This window comes from Antechinus flavipes, chromosome 3 (genome assembly GCF_016432865.1).
Source record: "Antechinus flavipes isolate AdamAnt ecotype Samford, QLD, Australia chromosome 3, AdamAnt_v2, whole genome shotgun sequence".
Taxonomy (NCBI): domain Eukaryota; kingdom Metazoa; phylum Chordata; class Mammalia; order Dasyuromorphia; family Dasyuridae; genus Antechinus; species Antechinus flavipes.
The window spans coordinates 502,525,181-502,543,070 of record NC_067400.1 but is presented as its reverse complement, the minus strand read 5'-3'; the positions used below and the strand labels follow the sequence as shown (position 1 = coordinate 502,543,070).

The 17,890-nt window shown below is 34.0% G+C and overlaps 1 protein-coding gene across 3 annotated transcripts in view; it reads left to right on the top strand.

The window, feature by feature from the left end:
• ALKBH8 (alkB homolog 8, tRNA methyltransferase) overlaps positions 1-17,890 on the top strand; it is a 54,416-nt gene that overhangs the window by 13,014 nt on the left and 23,512 nt on the right. For all 3 annotated transcript variants that reach the window (XM_051986923.1, XM_051986922.1, XM_051986924.1), the window contains 4 exons: positions 272-403; positions 1,216-1,311; positions 3,074-3,178; positions 4,650-4,720. In XM_051986923.1, coding sequence (XP_051842883.1) covers positions 272-403; positions 1,216-1,311; positions 3,074-3,178; positions 4,650-4,720 — 404 coding nt within the window. The remainder of the gene's footprint in view (positions 1-271; positions 404-1,215; positions 1,312-3,073; positions 3,179-4,649; positions 4,721-17,890) is intronic.

The window sequence follows — 17,890 nt, the reverse complement described above, 5'->3', positions numbered from 1 at the left end:
AGATTTGGGAAAATGAGTTAATCATTATTGAACAGAATACCTAAATAAAAACTATTTGCTTTGGTATTGATTTTGACAGTAAGAAAAACTCATTCTATTTCTTCTTTATTTTTGCTTTTGCATTTTTATATGTAAGATATAACTTTGGGTTAATTTTTATATTCTATAAGTGAAACATAGGGATTTATTACTGGGTGTATATATAGATATACATATAGATATGGATGGAATTACTTTTTTGTATGGAATTATTTTAATCTTATTTCTCTAGTGCATTGGCAAGGTCTCAGGCCTCCAGTATTACCTCCAGGCCTCATGATTGTGGAAGAAATTGTTTCTCCTGAAGATGAGAAAATGTTACTGGAAAGTATTGATTGGACTGACAATTCTGTTGGTCAAAATGGTAAGTGAAAGTTATGAAAAACAAGTCTTTGCAAATCTCTTTAAGTGGCTATCTGATACACTTTTTGATTTTTAATACATGTTTTCAATGGCATGGGCAAAGTTCACCACCTTATCATGGCTTCTCATGTTATACTGTGATTTCCTAGGTCTTTCCATAAGTCCTCTGGGGAGCATTCCTTTGGCATCTTGTGGATACCAATGTAGTGTTCTGTCTTTTAGTATTTCCCATTCTTTCTAAATGACTGTCCTTGATTATATATTATATAAGTCTGATGGCAGACTTCTCTAAGGGCTCCTGTTCTTTCAAAATTCAGTTCTGAGTTATTTTTGGTATTAATATTTTTTCAGAGCTAAACAAATTATACTAATAATACTTTGCCACTATGGTGCAGATTTCTTATGTAAGAACCAGGAATTCTATTCTCTCATCATTTTTATAATTAGAACTTCAGATATTTCAAACTCTTACTTTCAGTTTTAAAAATCTAATATATTCTCTTTAAATCTATAATGTTCTAAATTAAATGCTCAGATTTAAAATTCCCCAATTCCTGCAATGTGAATGGCAGGATAGTATTTAAACCAGCCATCATGTGAAATCTTAATTGTTATGATTTTAGACTTGAAGAAGCACTGGATACAAAAGCAGGATGTTTGGTTAATTTTGTTGAATTCATCAGCAGAGGGAGCTGTTTTTAAATACTGGAAAATCCTCTACATCTTGCACAGTAGTGATTTTGAAGTATATGAAGAAGGCTAAATATTTTTTCCTCAAAGAAATCACTTCTTTTCTTTTTCTCTTTTTTACAGCTCAGAAATCTTTAAAACATAGAAAAGTAAAGCATTATGGGTATGAATTTCGCTATGATAATAACAATGTAGATAAGGATAAGCCCTTACCAGGAGGTAAGATATTTGTTAATAGATATTGGTGCTACATTTCAATTGTAATATACTTTGTAGAAAATCAGATATCCTGTGTATTACCTGCATCCTAGTTAAGGGAAAGCTGGCTACTTTGTTATAATGACATTTGAAAGTAACTGAAAATTAGCTACTCATGGCCACAGTGAAGTTAAGTTGGTTCCACCACAGGCAAATCAGTAAACAATTTGATCAACAAGTATTTATTAAGTGCTTATTGTGTGTCAGACTGTGTTAGCCCTGAGAATAAAAATAGAAGCAAAAAGTTAGCCTTTCCCCTTCAGGAGCTTGTGTTCTCATGGGGAAGATAACACATTTGACATGTTGAAGCTGAAAAAAGTTGTGTATTAAGTAAGGGGTAAGGGGAGGTGAAGGGAGCATGAGGCGGCTCAGTGGTGCCCGAGATAGCCAGTTCGGCCTGGAGTCAGGTCCCAAACACCAACTGTGTGAGCTGGTCTAGTCCTCCTTTTGCCTCTAACTATATCCTCAGCACCTAGTACTGTGCCTCCTAACACAGTAGGCACTTGATAAATAGTGATTTGATTGGATTAAAAGAAAGGAGGAGGCTCTGTCTGGGGTGTGATAGAGAAATTCCGAGGGGCACAGTGTGAATGGAAAATAAAGTCATTTGATCTCTCTCCGTCTCAGTTTTCTCACCTATAAAATCAAAGAATTGAACTACATGATCTTTAAAGTACCTTCTGAGCTTCTGCTCCTGTTTTGTTATAAGTTGTGCATATTATTTAAGTGAGATCCAAGAAAGAAGGAGGCAGCATAATTTATCAGAAAGAATACTGAACCTTTAGGACTCAGGGCAGCTGATTTCTGGTCCCGGTAGATGTTTACCATTAAATATCTGTAACATTGGGCAACTTAACTTTACTCTGGACTTAATTGTTTCCATTTTCCAATGAGCGCTTTGGACTGTCTTCCACTCTCAAATTGTGATTCCATGCGCTTTGAATAGTTCTTCAACAGAATGTGAAATTCTTCAAAATTGAAAAGAAAAAGAAAAAACAAAAAGACAAGTTTTATGAATAAAAATCCTCTGTTTTCTGTTCTTCCCCATCCCCCTAAGGAAGATTAGAATTTATTTAGTACAAAAGAAGTACTTTTCATTAGAACTTTTTGTTGTATTTTTAAAAAAAATTTAGTGTTTTATTTCATAAAATTACATATAAATAATAAATAAAATATAACTATATTAGAGAGTCCCCTTGAAATTATATAGAGATGATCTTGGAGTCAGGAAGACTCAGTCTCAAGTCCTGCTTTTTATATATACTGGTTATTTGATTAAGCAACCTCTTAATCCTCAGATAATTCTCTAAGATAATAAATTATAATCTATGTTGGTAGAGGGTAACTCTACAGCAATGAATATAGATCTAGACCCTCAAAAACATATTTCTTTTTTCCCCCAGTTTTGTTTTGATTAGAGCTGTTATTATATCACTGTGGGGGAACGTGTTCTTTTATAAAATGCAAAAATTGTTAATAAAATTGGTTCCCTGAATTTTGCTTTATCTTGTGCAGCAACCTATAAAATTTTAAAAAATGGTATTTATTTGAGATATTTGTGGTTTGAATTTCTTTGTTGTCATTTAGTTATGGGTCTAGCTAATAGAGTAAAATATATTTTACTTGTGTTCTTCACATTGGCTTTGATTTCTATCTTTGGGTCAGAAATATTTAGTAAATGCTTTTCTAGTCTAATATTTTATATTTGTAATTTTAATTGCAGGTCTTCCTGATATTTGTAATATTATTTTAGAGAAGTGTTTGAAAGAAGGACACATTAAATATTTCCCTGATCAATTGACAGTAAATCAGTATGAACCTGGACAGGGTGAGTACTTCTTCTGAAAATTCCAAGGCCATATTTTGATTTTTAAAAGTAGTTGTTATAGTTTGTAGTTCTATAACTATATAGTTATAGTTCTAAAGAATATAATGTTTTGTTAATGTTATTTGTTTTTATCATATTTGCCTCATAAATTATTACTGTTTCACCTTTACTAAATACTTCTGCTTGATTTTATTCAATAGAAATAGTATAGAATCTGTATAATATTTACTTAAAATATTGGCAATTATAATTAAAATAGTTGTCTAGAACTCTTTTCTTCTCCTGTTTCCATTAGAGAAGATTTTTTAAAAAATTGCTTGAAGTGTGAGAAAAGGAAGAAATGAATAATTAATTGAAAAAGATGAACTCAAAAAGGAAATGAACAACAGTGAAAGACATGGATGTAATGATGAACAGTAGTGAGGAGGATTGGCAGTATTGATCGGATGGCTTTGCTCTTCTTCCCACACCAGAACCTTTGTAAATGTCAGATATTCAGAGACTCACAGAAAATCCCCCAACTCAGATCCTTAAACTTTTGGGAGAGGCTGAAACTCTGGGAATATGACTTAAACTGGATGAAAGTGTGATCAGAAAATGTTTAACAACATAAGTAAAAATGGAATACAATATAATGTTAATTTGTAGTTTTCTAAATCAATATGCTTTTTGCACTTGAATTTGACACTGTTGCCTTCAGTTAGCTCAGTTAATCTGGCAACATTCTTATCTGATATTTGGAGTTTGTTAGTTTAATGTAAGAAATATATAAGCTTTAGGGGAAGGATTGTCTGAAATATATATATATATATATATATATATATATATATATATTTAAATTACCCTTTCTATGGGCAAAGTTCTTTTTTAGAGAAAACAAATGCTTGGGCAGTTAATTGATTCATAGAGAGTGAATAAATAAAAGAGAAAGCCATGTCTTTAATCAAAGCTCTCCTTAGATTTGATTTCTATCTGTGATTTAGGTTATATTCAAATCTGGTTAAAATTCAGTGCTTCCAGAGAATGGCTTTTGTATTAAAGTTCATTGATGTTTCAGCAATAGAAATCTTTCTGAGTCCTGGCCACTCCTGTACCTTTCTCGCCTTCAGCTTTAACTTGGGCCCCAGTAGAATCATTTAGTGAGAAGAAAATCTGATGAACTGAACTTAGGCCCAGTAAAACATAGGACAACTCATTCTGTTTAGATTTAAGTTGGGAAATCAAATTTACTTTACCTTTTCTTTTTAGTTCAAATTATAATACTTTTCTGGCTATTGCTTGAATTTTTTATTATGCTAAATATGACAAATTAATCAATCAACAAATGTTTATTAAAAACTTTCATGCCAGGCATATAAACTCTTTTCTAGAATGTATGTGTATGTGTTCACATATGTACCACATATTGTGTGTGTGTGTTTAAATTTTTAAAAAGAAAGAAAAGAAAAATGGCCTACTAATCCTGTTTCAGGAATTCCTCCTCACATTGACACCCATTCCGCTTTTGAGAATGAGATCATATCTCTCAGTTTGGGAGCAGAGGTAAATGTTCTTAAATTCTAATTAGATAATGTATTTAATATAATATTGTTTTATATATTTTGTTTTACATAGAATATTTCCCATGTTTCTTAATTTTTAGTGTAGACAGATTCATCTATGCTTAGTATACAAAACAAGGCTACTGCATGTTGTATATGCATCTGTATGAGAGAACCCAGCCTCCCAAAAAGGAACAGAAAAGGAGAGCTAACCTGCAGAGGAAGAATGAACAGTGATCATGCATTTATCATTTATTTTTTGTGTAGATAATTTGTGTCCTGATATTCCATTTTGGTACTTAGTTGAAGATAGTTTGAGCCTGGATACTTTGGTCTTGTACCCTTCTGAGATGGTGCCACATTTGTCAGTTGTTTTCAGTATATATGACTGGTGTATTGATTCTGACCTAGGTACGTGCAGAACATTACATAACATACCAATAGTATACTATTTCAGTTTCTTTATCCCCAAATACTCCTCAACTCTCTTCCAGTGCTAAATCTAGGATTCTGTGATCCTTTGATATCTGAGTATTATCTGAGTGCAGTTAGTAATTTTCACTTAAGATTCCCTCAGACTTTTTTCTTTTGTGCTCATCTCATCTTGAAAAAGTGTGAACATTTGCTAAGTTACTCCTCTTATTGCTATTGCATGCTTTCAGTAACATAGTAAGCAATTAGTAGCCATTGCACTTTTACCAGTGCAAAATTGCAATCTAGGAAAGAAGAGAGCATATGCAGGCTTGATAAGGAAAAAAAAGGGTATCTTTTGTTCAACTATAAAACTTTCTACTTTGAAGGGATCGGTCTCAAGAATTATCTATTCCAATTTGTACCTGAATAGGAATCTCATTGAAAATGACCCTAAAAAGAATACAGGAACTGGGAGGGGAAAGGGGTAAGATAGGGGGAGGAACTCTAAGGCAGGGGGTGGGATACTAAAAAGGGAGGGCTGTGAGAAGCAAGTGGTGCTCACAAGCTTAATACTGGGAAGGGGGGGAAAGGGGAAAGAAGGGAGAAAAGCATAAACCGGGGTTAACAAGATGGCAAGTAATACAGAATTGGTCATTCTAACCATAAACGTGAACAGGGTAAACTCCCCCATAAAGAGGAAGCGTTTAGCAGAATGGATTAAAAGCCAGAATCCTACAATATGTTGTTTACAGGAAACACACCTGAAGCGGGGAGATACATGCAGGTTAAAGGTAAAAGGTTGGAGCAAAATCTACTATGCTTCAGGTGAAGTCAAAAAAGCAGGGTAGCCATCCTGATCTCAGATCAAGCTAAAGCAAAAATTGATCTAATTAAAAGAGATAAGGAAGGACACTATATCTTGCTAAAGGATAGCATGGATAATGAAGCACTATCTATATTAAACATATATGCACCAAGTGGGGTAGCATCTAAATTCTTAAAAGAGAAACTAAGAGAGCTGCAAGAAGAAATAGACAGTAAAACTATAATAGTGGGAGATCTTAACCTCGCACTCTCAGAATTAGATAAATCAAACCACAAAATAAATAAGAAAGAAGTCAAAGAGGTAAATAGAATACTAGAAAAGTTAGATATGATAGATCTCTGGAGAAAATGTAATGGAGACAGAAAGGAATACACTTTCTTTTCAGCAGTTCATGGAACCTATACAAAAATTGACCATATATTAGGACATAAAAACCTCAAACTCAAATGTAGTAAGGCAGAAATAGTAAATGCATCCTTTTCAGACCACGATGCAATGAAAATTACATTCAACAAAAAACCAGGGGGAAGTAGACCAAAAAATAATTGGAAACTAAATAATCTCATACTAAAGAATGATTGGGTGAAACAGCAAATCATAGACATAATTAATAACTTCACCCAAGAAAACGATAATAATGAGACATCATACCAAAATGTATGGGATGCAGCCAAAGCGGTAATAAGGGGAAATTTCATATCTCTAGAGGCCTATTTGTATAAAATAGAGAAAGAGAAGGTCAATGAATTGGGTTTGCAATTAAAAATGCTAGAAAAGGAACAAATTAAAAACCCCTAGTCAAACACTAAACTTGAAATTCTAAAAATAAAAGGTGAGATCAATAAAATTGAAAGTAAAAAAACTATTGAATTGATAAAAATAAGAGTTGGTTCTATGAAAAAACCAACAAAATAGACAAACCCTTAGTAAATCTGATTAAAAAAAGGAAAGAGGAAAATCAAATTGTTAGTCTTAAAAATGAAAAGGGAGAACTCACCACTAACGAAAAGGAATTAGAGCAATAATTAGGAGTTACTTTGCCCAACTTTATGCCAATAAATTCGACAACTTAAATGAAATAGAAAAATACCTCCAAAAATACAGCTTGCCCAAACTAACAGAGGAAGAAGTAAATATCCTAAACAGTCCCATCTCAGAAAAAGAAATAGAACAAACTATCAATCAACTCCCTAAGAAAAAATCCCCAGAACCAGATGGATTTACATGTGAATTCTACCAAACATTTAAAGAACAATTAACTCCAATGTTATATAAACTATTTGAAAAAATAGGGATTGAAGGAGTCCTACCAAACTCCTTTTATGACACAGACATGGTACTGATACCTAAACCAGGTAGGCTGAAAACAGAGAAAGAAAATTATAGACCAATCTCCCTAATGAATATTGATGCTAAAATCTTAAATAAAATATTAGCAAAAAGATTACAGAAAATCGTCACCAGGATAATACACTATGACCAAGTAGGATTTATACCAGGAATGCAGGGCTGGTTCAATATTAGGAAAACTATTAGCATAATTGACTATATCAATAACCAAACAAACAAAAACCACATGATCATCTCAATAGATGCAGAAAAAGCATTTGATAAAATCCAACATCCATTCCTAATAAAAACACTTGAGAGCATAGGAATAAATGGACTTTTCCTTAAAATAGTCAGGAGCATATATTTAAAACCATCAGTAAGCATCATATGCAATGGGGAAAAACTGGAACCTTTCCCAGTAAGATCTGGAGTGAAGCAAGGTTGCCCACTATCACCATTATTATTTAATATCGTATTAGAAACACTAGCCTCGGCAATAAGAGTCGAGAAAGATATTAAAGGAATTAGAGTAGGCAATGAGGAAACCAAACTATCACTCTTTGCAGATGATATGATGGTATACCTAGAGAACCCCAGAGATTCTACCAAAAAGCTATTGGAAATAATTCATAATTTTAGCAAAGTAGCTGGCTACAAAATAAATCCCCATAAATCCTCAGCATTTTTATACATCACCAACAAAACCCAACAGCAAGAGATACAAAGAGAAATTCCATTCAGAATAACTGTTGATACCATAAAATATTTGGGAATCTATCTACCAAAGGAAAGTCAGGAATTATATGAGCAAAATTATAAAAAAGTCTCCACACAAATAAAGTCAGACTTAAATAATTGGAAAAATATTAAGTGCTCTTGGATCGGCCGAGCGAACATAATAAAGATGACAATACTCCCTAAACTAATCTATTTATTTAGTGCTATACCAATCAGACTTCCAAGAAAATATTTTATTGATCTAGAAAAAATAACAACAAAATTCATATGGAACAATAAAAAGTCGAGAATCTCAAGGGAATTAATGAAAAAAAAATCAAATGAAGGTGGCCTAGCTGTACCTGATCTAAAATTATATTATAAAGCAGCAGTCACCAAAACCATTTGGTATTGGCTAAGAAATAGATTAGTGGATCAGTGGAAAAGGCTAGGCTCACAAGACAGAATAGTCAATTATAGCAATCTAGTGTTTGACAAACCCAAAGCCCCTAACTTCTGGGAAAAGAATTCATTATTTGATAAAAACTGCTGGGATAATTGGAAATTAGTATGGCAGAAATTAGGCATGGACCCACACTTAACACCATATACCAAGATAAGATCAAAATGGGTCTATGACCTAGGCATAAAGAACGAGATTATAAATAAATTAGAGGAACATAGAATAGTTTATCTCTCAGACTTGTGGAGGAGAAAGAAATTTGTGACCAAAGATGAACTAGAGACCATTACTGATCACAAAATAGAAAATTTCGATTACATCAAATTAAAAAGCCTTTGTACAAATAAAACTAATGCAAACAAGATTAGAAGGGAAGCAACAAACTGGGAAAACATTTTCACAGTTAAAGGTTCTGATAAAGGCCTCATTTCCAAAATATATAGAGAACTGACTCAAATTTATAAGAAATCAAGCCATTCTCCAATTGATAAATGGTCAAAGGATATGAACAGACAATTTTCAGAGGATGAAATTGAAACTATTACCACTCATATGAAAGAGTGTTCCAAATCATTATTGATCAGAGAAATGCAAATTAAGACAACTCTGAGATACCACTATATACCTGTCAGATTGGCTAAGATGACAGGAAAAAATAATGATGAATGTTGGAGGAGATGCGGGAAAACTGGGACACTAATGCATTGTTGGTGGAGTTGTGAACGAATCCAACCATTCTGGAGAGCAATCTGGAATTATGCCCAAAAAATTATCAAATTGTGCATACCCTTTGATCCAGCAGTGTTTCTATTGGGCTTATATCCCAAAGAAATACTAAAGAAGGGAAAGGGACCTGTATGTGCCAAAATGTTTGTAGCAGCCCTGTTTGTAGTGGCCAGAAACTGGAAAATGAATGGATGCCCATCAATTGGAGAATGGCTGGGTAAATTGTGGTATATGAATGTTATGGAATATTATTGCTCTGTAAGAAATGACCAGCAGGATGAATACAGAGAGGACTGGCGAGACTTACATGAACTGATGCTAAGTGAAATGAGCAGAACCAGGAGATCATTATACACTTCGACAACGATATTGTATGAGGACATATTTTGATGGAAGTGGATTTCTTTGACAAAGAGACCTGAGTTTCAATTGATAAATGACGGACAAAAGCAGCTACACCCAAAGAAAGAACACTGGGAAACGAATGTGAACTATCTGCATTTTTGTTTTTCTTCCCGGGTTATTTATACCTTCTGAATCCAATTCTCCCTATGCAACAAGAGAACTGTTCGGTTCTGCAAACATATATTGTATCTAGGATATACTGCAACATATCCAACATATAAAGGACTGCTTGCCATCTAGAGGAGGGGGTGGAGGGAGGGAGGGGAAAAAAAAATCAGAACAGAAACGAGTGTCAATATAAAGTAATTATTAAATAAAAAATTAAAAAAAAAAAAGAAAATGACCCTAAAAAGTAAATATTCTGACCAATTGGAATGAATCTAATCCTCCTTCTGTATGACAGCCTCTCAGATGCTTAAAGACAGGGATCATGTACCTTCTTAGTCTTTTTCTTACTGAATTAAATACTTCTAATGATTTTAATCTTTTATAGTTAGAGTGCTTTGCTCACAATATTCTTAAGAAAGTACAAATATTATTAATTCTCTTTTGAATGAGAATAATAAATGACAGAACTAAAGCTCATATTTAGGGCTTCTGATTCTAAATCTGGGCTTCTTTTTTTATACTTGTAATGTTCGCTTTTGGTTCGGTTTCCTTGGGGTCTCGGGAAGCAGCCTTTGTTTCAGTTCAGTAATTACTACAAGTGCAGCCAGGTGTTAAAAGTCCAAATTCTTTATTGTCTCCTTCAAAGTCTTGTCTCCATTCCTGGGGCCCAGTTAGCTTTCTTAGAGGCCTATTTCTCTCTTTGGTTCCAAGAGCTTGAGCTCCTGCCTTCACCTCTGCCCTCTGAATCTCTCCAATTCCAAAGGTTTGTGCTTCAGCCTCCAGCCACCACAAAGGTGGACGATGGAATGAATCTGTCTCAGCCTCCGAAAGCTTCTAGTGTAGTTGTCTTTGAATCTCTCTGGCTGGGACTTCTAGTTTATAAGCTCTACACTGAGTACAAAGCAATCATTATATCACTAGGAAACCATTATTTGTTGTAAGATTAAATCTATCATATTGAAACATGCTAAACTAGATGGTTACATTGTCTCCTCAATTCCACTGAGTTAGTTCCTTGTTTCAAGTTCAGAGTTCTGGCCCATAACATTTACTTTTCAGCATTGCATTAAGGAATAGGGAGAGTTGCCTCTGGATAAATTATATCAGCAGGTTACAATCCTGTTTAGTCTCTGATGTGCTATACAGGTCAGGTTCCCTACCTGAATAATACAATATACTATAATTTTACCATGTCAGCAGTTCATTTAGGTAGTCACTCTGCTAGATATTGAGGATTGAAAGATCAACACCAGATTTCTCTCTCCTCAAGAAGAACCATGATTGAAAACAGTGTGTGAAACTGAAAACAGTGTATGATTGAAAATTGTGTGTGGTTGAAAACTGTGTATACAACTGAAGTGTGTATATATGTGTGTGTGTGAGAGAGACAGACATTCAAACAGACAGAAAGAGAGAGAAAGAGAGAGACAGAGACAGAGACAGAGACTTAGACTGAAAACAGTATGTGACTGAAAGTAGTACAATGTGAGGCAAACTGTGGACACAGAAAAGGCAAGGAAGTCTAAAGAAGTAAAGAATCTTAGAGAATGTCTCATTAAATCCTGTTCATGAGAAGTGAATGATTTGCTAGGACTTGAACTCAATTTCCCTAACTCTTAATCTGGTCTTTGTTGCCCCTTATTGATGTTAATGTATGGTATTGCTATAATAATTCATATAGTGACAGATAAAATCCTGTGAGCCTATATTTTGATTTTCTTTATCTAGAAAAAAATGATAAAAACCAATATTTACCAAATCAGTCATTCAACAAATATGTATTGTTGTGTGTTAGGGAACAATTAGGTGTAATGCCCTCGGTGGTTGGGCAATGACAGATAAAGAACAGTCTTATCTTCGAAGAGTATACAATCTAGTAGAAAAGTCACCACACAATCACAAATAGATGCATTTTAGGATAATGTAGACACCATATCTGTGATAAGTGTTTTTTTACTTCCAAGGAAAAGTTGCTTTCACCTGATACAATCCAGAATTCTTTTCAAGGAAGTTCTGTTTGAGCTGGACCTTGAGTACAATCTCTTATCTTCTTGAGAGTAAAAACCTATTGGCTATGGTTTTGGTCTTTCCCCACCTTATGCCTTTCTTTGGGCACAGAGTAACTGCATCAGAATCACTTTTCCATTCTCAGTTTGGTTCCCTTCCATTTTCTAAGAACCTTTGTAAATCTTATCTTTTCTACTAAATTTTCTTTTTATTAAATGAAAGTCAAATATTTATAACTATTTCATTTCACCTCTTTATATCTGAATTTTCTCTATCTGCACAGAATTCCTGCTCTTACTAATAATGTTTGAAAGGATAGAAATAGGCCTATTCCACTGTTATATGGAATTTCTGAGTTAGGAAACTTACTCTGCTTCCAGTGCAGGTTGGCATCTTTTCTTCAGTTCTTAGTTTTGAAGAGGTATTTGAGGCAATGAAAGGTTAAGTGGTTTACCCAGCATATTTCAAATACATTCAGCATATTTCAAAAATTGGATTCAAAACCAATTCACATTAGTACCTGGTTTCTAAGATAGCTCTCTGTCCACTAAACAACATTACTTCTCTAAAATAATGATTTATAAAATGTAATTTAAATTGTAAATATGCAAATCTTATTTATTCAGGAACTAATTACCCATTTTAAAGATTATCCTTATGTCCTTCATATTTGATTATTTTATGTTTATCTTTAAATGGCATTTAATATGACACTGATAGGTACTTAATGGGTGAAATTGGTGATAATGCTGAGAGAATTTTATGTTTTTAGTTTTTTTGTCTTTTTTCCTTGATAAATATTCATTTTATATTTTTAGTTAGGTGTTGAAAGGAATGAAATCACATATTTTAGCTGAAGTTACAAAAACCTGTTGTCATATTCACTATATCCATTTGGTGTCTCTGGAAGCATGTATTTGGTTCAGTTTTTCAAACGAATTAGAGATCTTTGCTTTAAAGCCTTCTTTGTAACATTTAGAAAAGTAACATTGATAAGCCTGTAATAGATTTTATTTTTAAAAGATAGGTTCAGGGGCAAAATGAAGCTTAATAGTACTATAGTAATTTTATATTTCCTTTCATTAATTCATCATTTGCTTTTTTTTTGAAGATAATTTCCTTTATCTTTCAATCTCTTCAGTTCCTTTCAGATTTACTAGATGAATTCTTCATTCCATTAGGACCTTGACCCCTTGAATTTCCCTAAATCATTTATCAGTTGTTACTGTTTGGGCCACAGCTGCTTCTCTTCCTACCTTTATCTAGTTATCTCAGCAAACACTAAACTATCACTCTGGAAATTCTTGCTTTCTTGATCTACCATTTCCATCTTGACTGCCATCTGTATGTTATTTCTGTTTCTCCTTCAGAACTGTTGAGCATCACTAGAGAAAAAGACCAAGCCATACTGATGTCATCCATTTTAAAGTCATGCTGTAACCCCCAGCTGGGCCCTTAGTTCTATTCAGCAGTCTTTTTTATCAATCTTTTGTTGACTCACTATTACATTTCCCATACTGCTGTTTTTCTAGTGCTTTTTCCTTCTTTCACTTTCAGATAACCTTACCACCTACTTTATTGAGATTATCTGAATCTTATGTGGTCTTCTTTAATTTCCATTTCTACTTAAAATTTCTCTCTCCCTCCCTCCATTCCGCGCCCCCCCCCCCTTTTCTCTGTCTCTTTGTCTCTGTGCCCCTCTGTCATTCTAACTTTTTTTATTTGAAGAAAAAGTTTCCATCCCTTTTGTCAAATCTAATGCCTTTAATTGTGATGATAGTCTCATTTCTTTCCTCTTCATCACAGTACTCAAATGTAGCATCCATAAATTCCTGGGATTTCAGGGGGTCATTAAAATCAAAACTTTTTTCATAATAATATTAAGATGTTTTGATGTCTACTGTGGTAAATATCAATAGATAAAACCCACATAAACAGAAGCTCTTTGGAGGTCTTCAATAATTTTTAAGAGTATAAAGAGGTCCTGAGACCAAAAAGATTGAGAACTGTGATGACCGCGTATTTAAAATCATCTGGAATCAGGAATTCAGATTAAGGGAAAAATCTTCAGTCTGCAAAGAGATCTTTTTTCACAAAGTGACATCATTAAATAGAGCACTTGGTTGTATTTAGAATCTAATTAATTGCTTTTTGAGTTCCAATTTCTGTGTGTTTTGTTAGAATTGTGGACAATGATTTATTACGTAGCAGAAATGTAGAGTCCAGAATTATATCTCCACAAATATATTTAAGAAATAGAAAGAAAGTTAGAAAAGCAACTGAGTTTGATGTCACCTCTGCCCTCAGCCTGATTCTGCTTTGGTATGTAACTATATAACACTTGGTAACTGTCTTCAAGAAGCTTATAGCTTGAAAATGTGCAATTTATAGAACTTCTAGTTCTCTGCACTTTTTGATACTGCTGACAATCTCCACTACTCTTGGACAGTCTCCTCCCTTAGTTTTACTTCTTGGTTATCTTCTTCCATGTCTGACTATCTTTACTTGTGCCTTGTCTAGTTCTTTATTCATTTTCTATCTCCTAAGCAAAGTTTTTTATTCACACAAACATGCACACACATTTCACTTAGTTGTGCTACATATTTTATATTAAAATTATATTTACTGATGCATTCTCCCAACAATGGGGTTATTTGATGTATGAAATATATGCATGTTTATATATATGTACATATATGTGTATATATACATTTGTATGTGTATACACAACACACACATACACATATGAAAACTTTGGGAATAGTCAATGTTGATAAGGTAACTGAATCCATAGGAACAAGATGAAGTCACTAGAGAAGAGTATAGAGAGAAAGAAGAAAATATAGGCTAGAGCAAAATCCTAATGGACAAACACACTTAGGAGATGAAGATGGATGAAGAACTAGAAAAAGATTCTGAAAAGATACAAACATGGAAGAAGGGTAAGCAGAAGAGGGTAATGTCATGGAAACTAAGGGAGGAGAATGTCCAGGAGGAAGGGATGGCCAGTAATGTCAAAAGTCAAGGGGAATAAGGAAAATAAGTTATGAGAAAAATCCATTAAATTCAATAGCTAAGACATCCCAGATATGGATATACAGACACACAGACACACAGACACAGACACACACACACACACACACACACACACACACACAAACACAAACACTCTAATTCTAAGCCCTTACCAGAATTCTAGTCTTACATTCTCAGCAACCTGCTGGACATCTCTATCTGGATGTCCAATTGTCATTTTGTATTCAAGATGTTCAAAATTGAATTAATCCCCATCTCACCCCATTCTCAACCTGTGTTAAATCCAGACTTTCTATAATTGTGAAGTCATTGCATAAATGTTCTGGTTTAGCTTTCTAGAGGTCTTGGGACCAGCCTTCATTTCAGCAGAGTAATCACCATGAGAACAGCCAAGGATAAAGTCCAAATTCTTTATTATCTCTCTCACAGTCTGTCTCCTTGCCTGGGGCCTGGGCTAGCTTTCTGGAGGCCATTCAGACTGGCCTTGGTCTCAGTGGAAAAATGAAGAAGTACAGGTGGTGGGAGATGGAGTGATGGGAGATGGAATGAATGTGTCTCATCCAGTCCTTGTTGGCTCTTATATACTCTATTATAATTACATTATCGTAGGTGTGAATCTTGTAGAATAGGTGTCAATCTTGTAGAACTATATTAAGTACTAAGTACTGTACTGAACTAGAGAACTAGAAAGCTAAAGTAGATAACCATTGTCTTATCAATTCCTCTGAGTTAACATTTTGTTTCAAGTATGCTTCTCTAGAATTCTGGCTCTCTACATCATTGTACACTCTTTCCCCTCTTTTATCCCCCAGATCCAGTCATTTGCTAAGTATGCCCCATCTCTGCCAGTTTTCTTACATTTCTTTCTAGGTCTCCACTTGCACAGCCTCATTAAAATTCTTAACATCTCTTACCTGGACTGTTAGCTTCCTAATTGATCTCTTTGCATCCAGTATTTTCTTCTCTGGTCTATCCTTTACGCAGCTGCCAAAAATCATTCCTAAGGCACCAGAATGATCATATAAAACAACAACATTTAAATTCATTTAAAACACCACCACCACCACCCCCTCCCCCCCACATACGCACACGCACACACGCATGCACACCCATTAGCAGCTTTCTTGGATAAAATAAAATTTCCTTAATTGCATTTATAGCCCTTCACAGTTTAAACCTGTTTTTCTAGCTTTATTTCACATGACTTTTTTTCACACACACTCCAAACTGGATTACTTGGCTGTTCTTGAGACAAACATTACATTTCTTATACTCATGAACATGCTGAAGTCAGACTTTATACCTGGCATATATTCTTTAATATTTCTCTCATAATTCTTCTCTTTCTTCAAGGCTCAGCTTAATTACCATGTGCTCTGAGAAATCGTTGAATCAGTCCCCTAGTTCTGAGTTTTCTCCATCTCTAATTATGCTTATTTACTTATGTGCATACTTGTATACTTATGCACATTTTCGTTAAAAAAATTTTCCTCATTGTGTCATATGGAAATTAATTTTGACTATCTCAGTTTCAGATCTTGTTGTATTCATCCACACAAACATAATACAGAATGGTTGTGTATAGGAATAAAAAAGCCATTAAGGTTTCTACTTAATCAACTGTTTAGATTTAGTCTAATTATAGGATTTAGAGCTGGGATGGACCTTAGAGATCTCTAGTACAAATTCTTCATTTTAAAAATAAGAAAGGGGCAGCTGGATGGTGCAGTGGACCCTTCACCAGCCCTGAAGTCAGAAGGATCTGAGTTCAAATTTAATACTTCCTGGCTATGTGACTCTGGGCTAGTTACTTAACCCCAATTGCTTGGGGGAGGGGGAAATAAGGAAATTGAAACCCAGAGAGGTAGAGTGACTTTAGTGTGTTTAATATGGTCACAAAAGTAATTAAATGGCCAAGTTAAAATTTGAGTCTTGGTCATTTTATTCCAAATAATAGCAAGTGCTAACAGTCACATAATATATTAATTTTTAAAGTGCTTAACTCATATTATCCCATTTGATTTTCTCAACATCGTTTTAGGTGAATGATTTTTCTTACCACCGTTTTACAAATTGGGAAGCTAGGTTCCAAGAAGTTGTGATAGGTGGTAGATAACTGAAGTGTGTTAGAATATGGGTCTCTCCTCTCTCCATGTCCAATGCTGTTTCCGTATAGCTTCTCGATATATTTATCATTCTGAATTTCTGTATTCCCTTCCTATTTAATATTATCATTTATGGTCTAGTAGGGAAAATTATCTATTTTCTTTGGTGAATTTAAATTTAAATTTATTTTTCTCAATGTGTTCAACAGGTTTTGAATGATAACAATGGAGATCAGAATCCTGTACCACCATTTAGTCCCTAGAATAGGAGTTCTTAACTTTTAATTCCTGTTGGTAACCTGGTGAAGCCTCTAAATCTCTTCTCAGAATTATGTTTTTAATTGCAGAAAAAAAGAATTAATTGGGCTATAATGAAATCGATTATACTGACATACAGTGATCAAAATGTATGTTTTTTAAAAAAACTGAAATTAATAGACCCTCAAGTTAAGATGCTCCTGCATTAAAACTTCTTGAGCTAATTTGCATTTTAGTGCCTTTGCTGTTTTCAAGTTAGTATTCGTGGCTGCCTCACCTCTCACTTTTGCTACTGTTCATTTAGTAAGCTGTCTCTAGAGGCTCACCTATTTGTGGTCAGGCAGAAAACTACATTCATTATTCAGAAAAACTCAAGTTGCTGCTTTAAGAGCTTCTTAACAGGAAAAGCTTCTTGCAAAGGAAAAATGGGCTAATGTGGTGAGAACCTCAAAACTATAATGTATTATTCAGGAAAAATGTATTGATAGAAACTTTTTTAAGGATAGATTTATTTCATTGCATAAATCTGTTTTTCTTAATGAGTTTGGCCAGTTCCTCATCTATAAAATGAAGGGATAGGACTAGATTATGGTCCTTTCTGGCTCTGGAATCTATTGTTCTATGAGTCATTAGAGAAAAGACTTAACAAATGTTAATGTACATACTTTTCTGTGGATACTTCAGAAGTTTAAAATTTCTTTAAAATATATTATAGTTCTCTCTCTCTCTCTCTCTCTCTTTCTCTCTCTTTTTTCATGTGTGTATGTTGCAGAA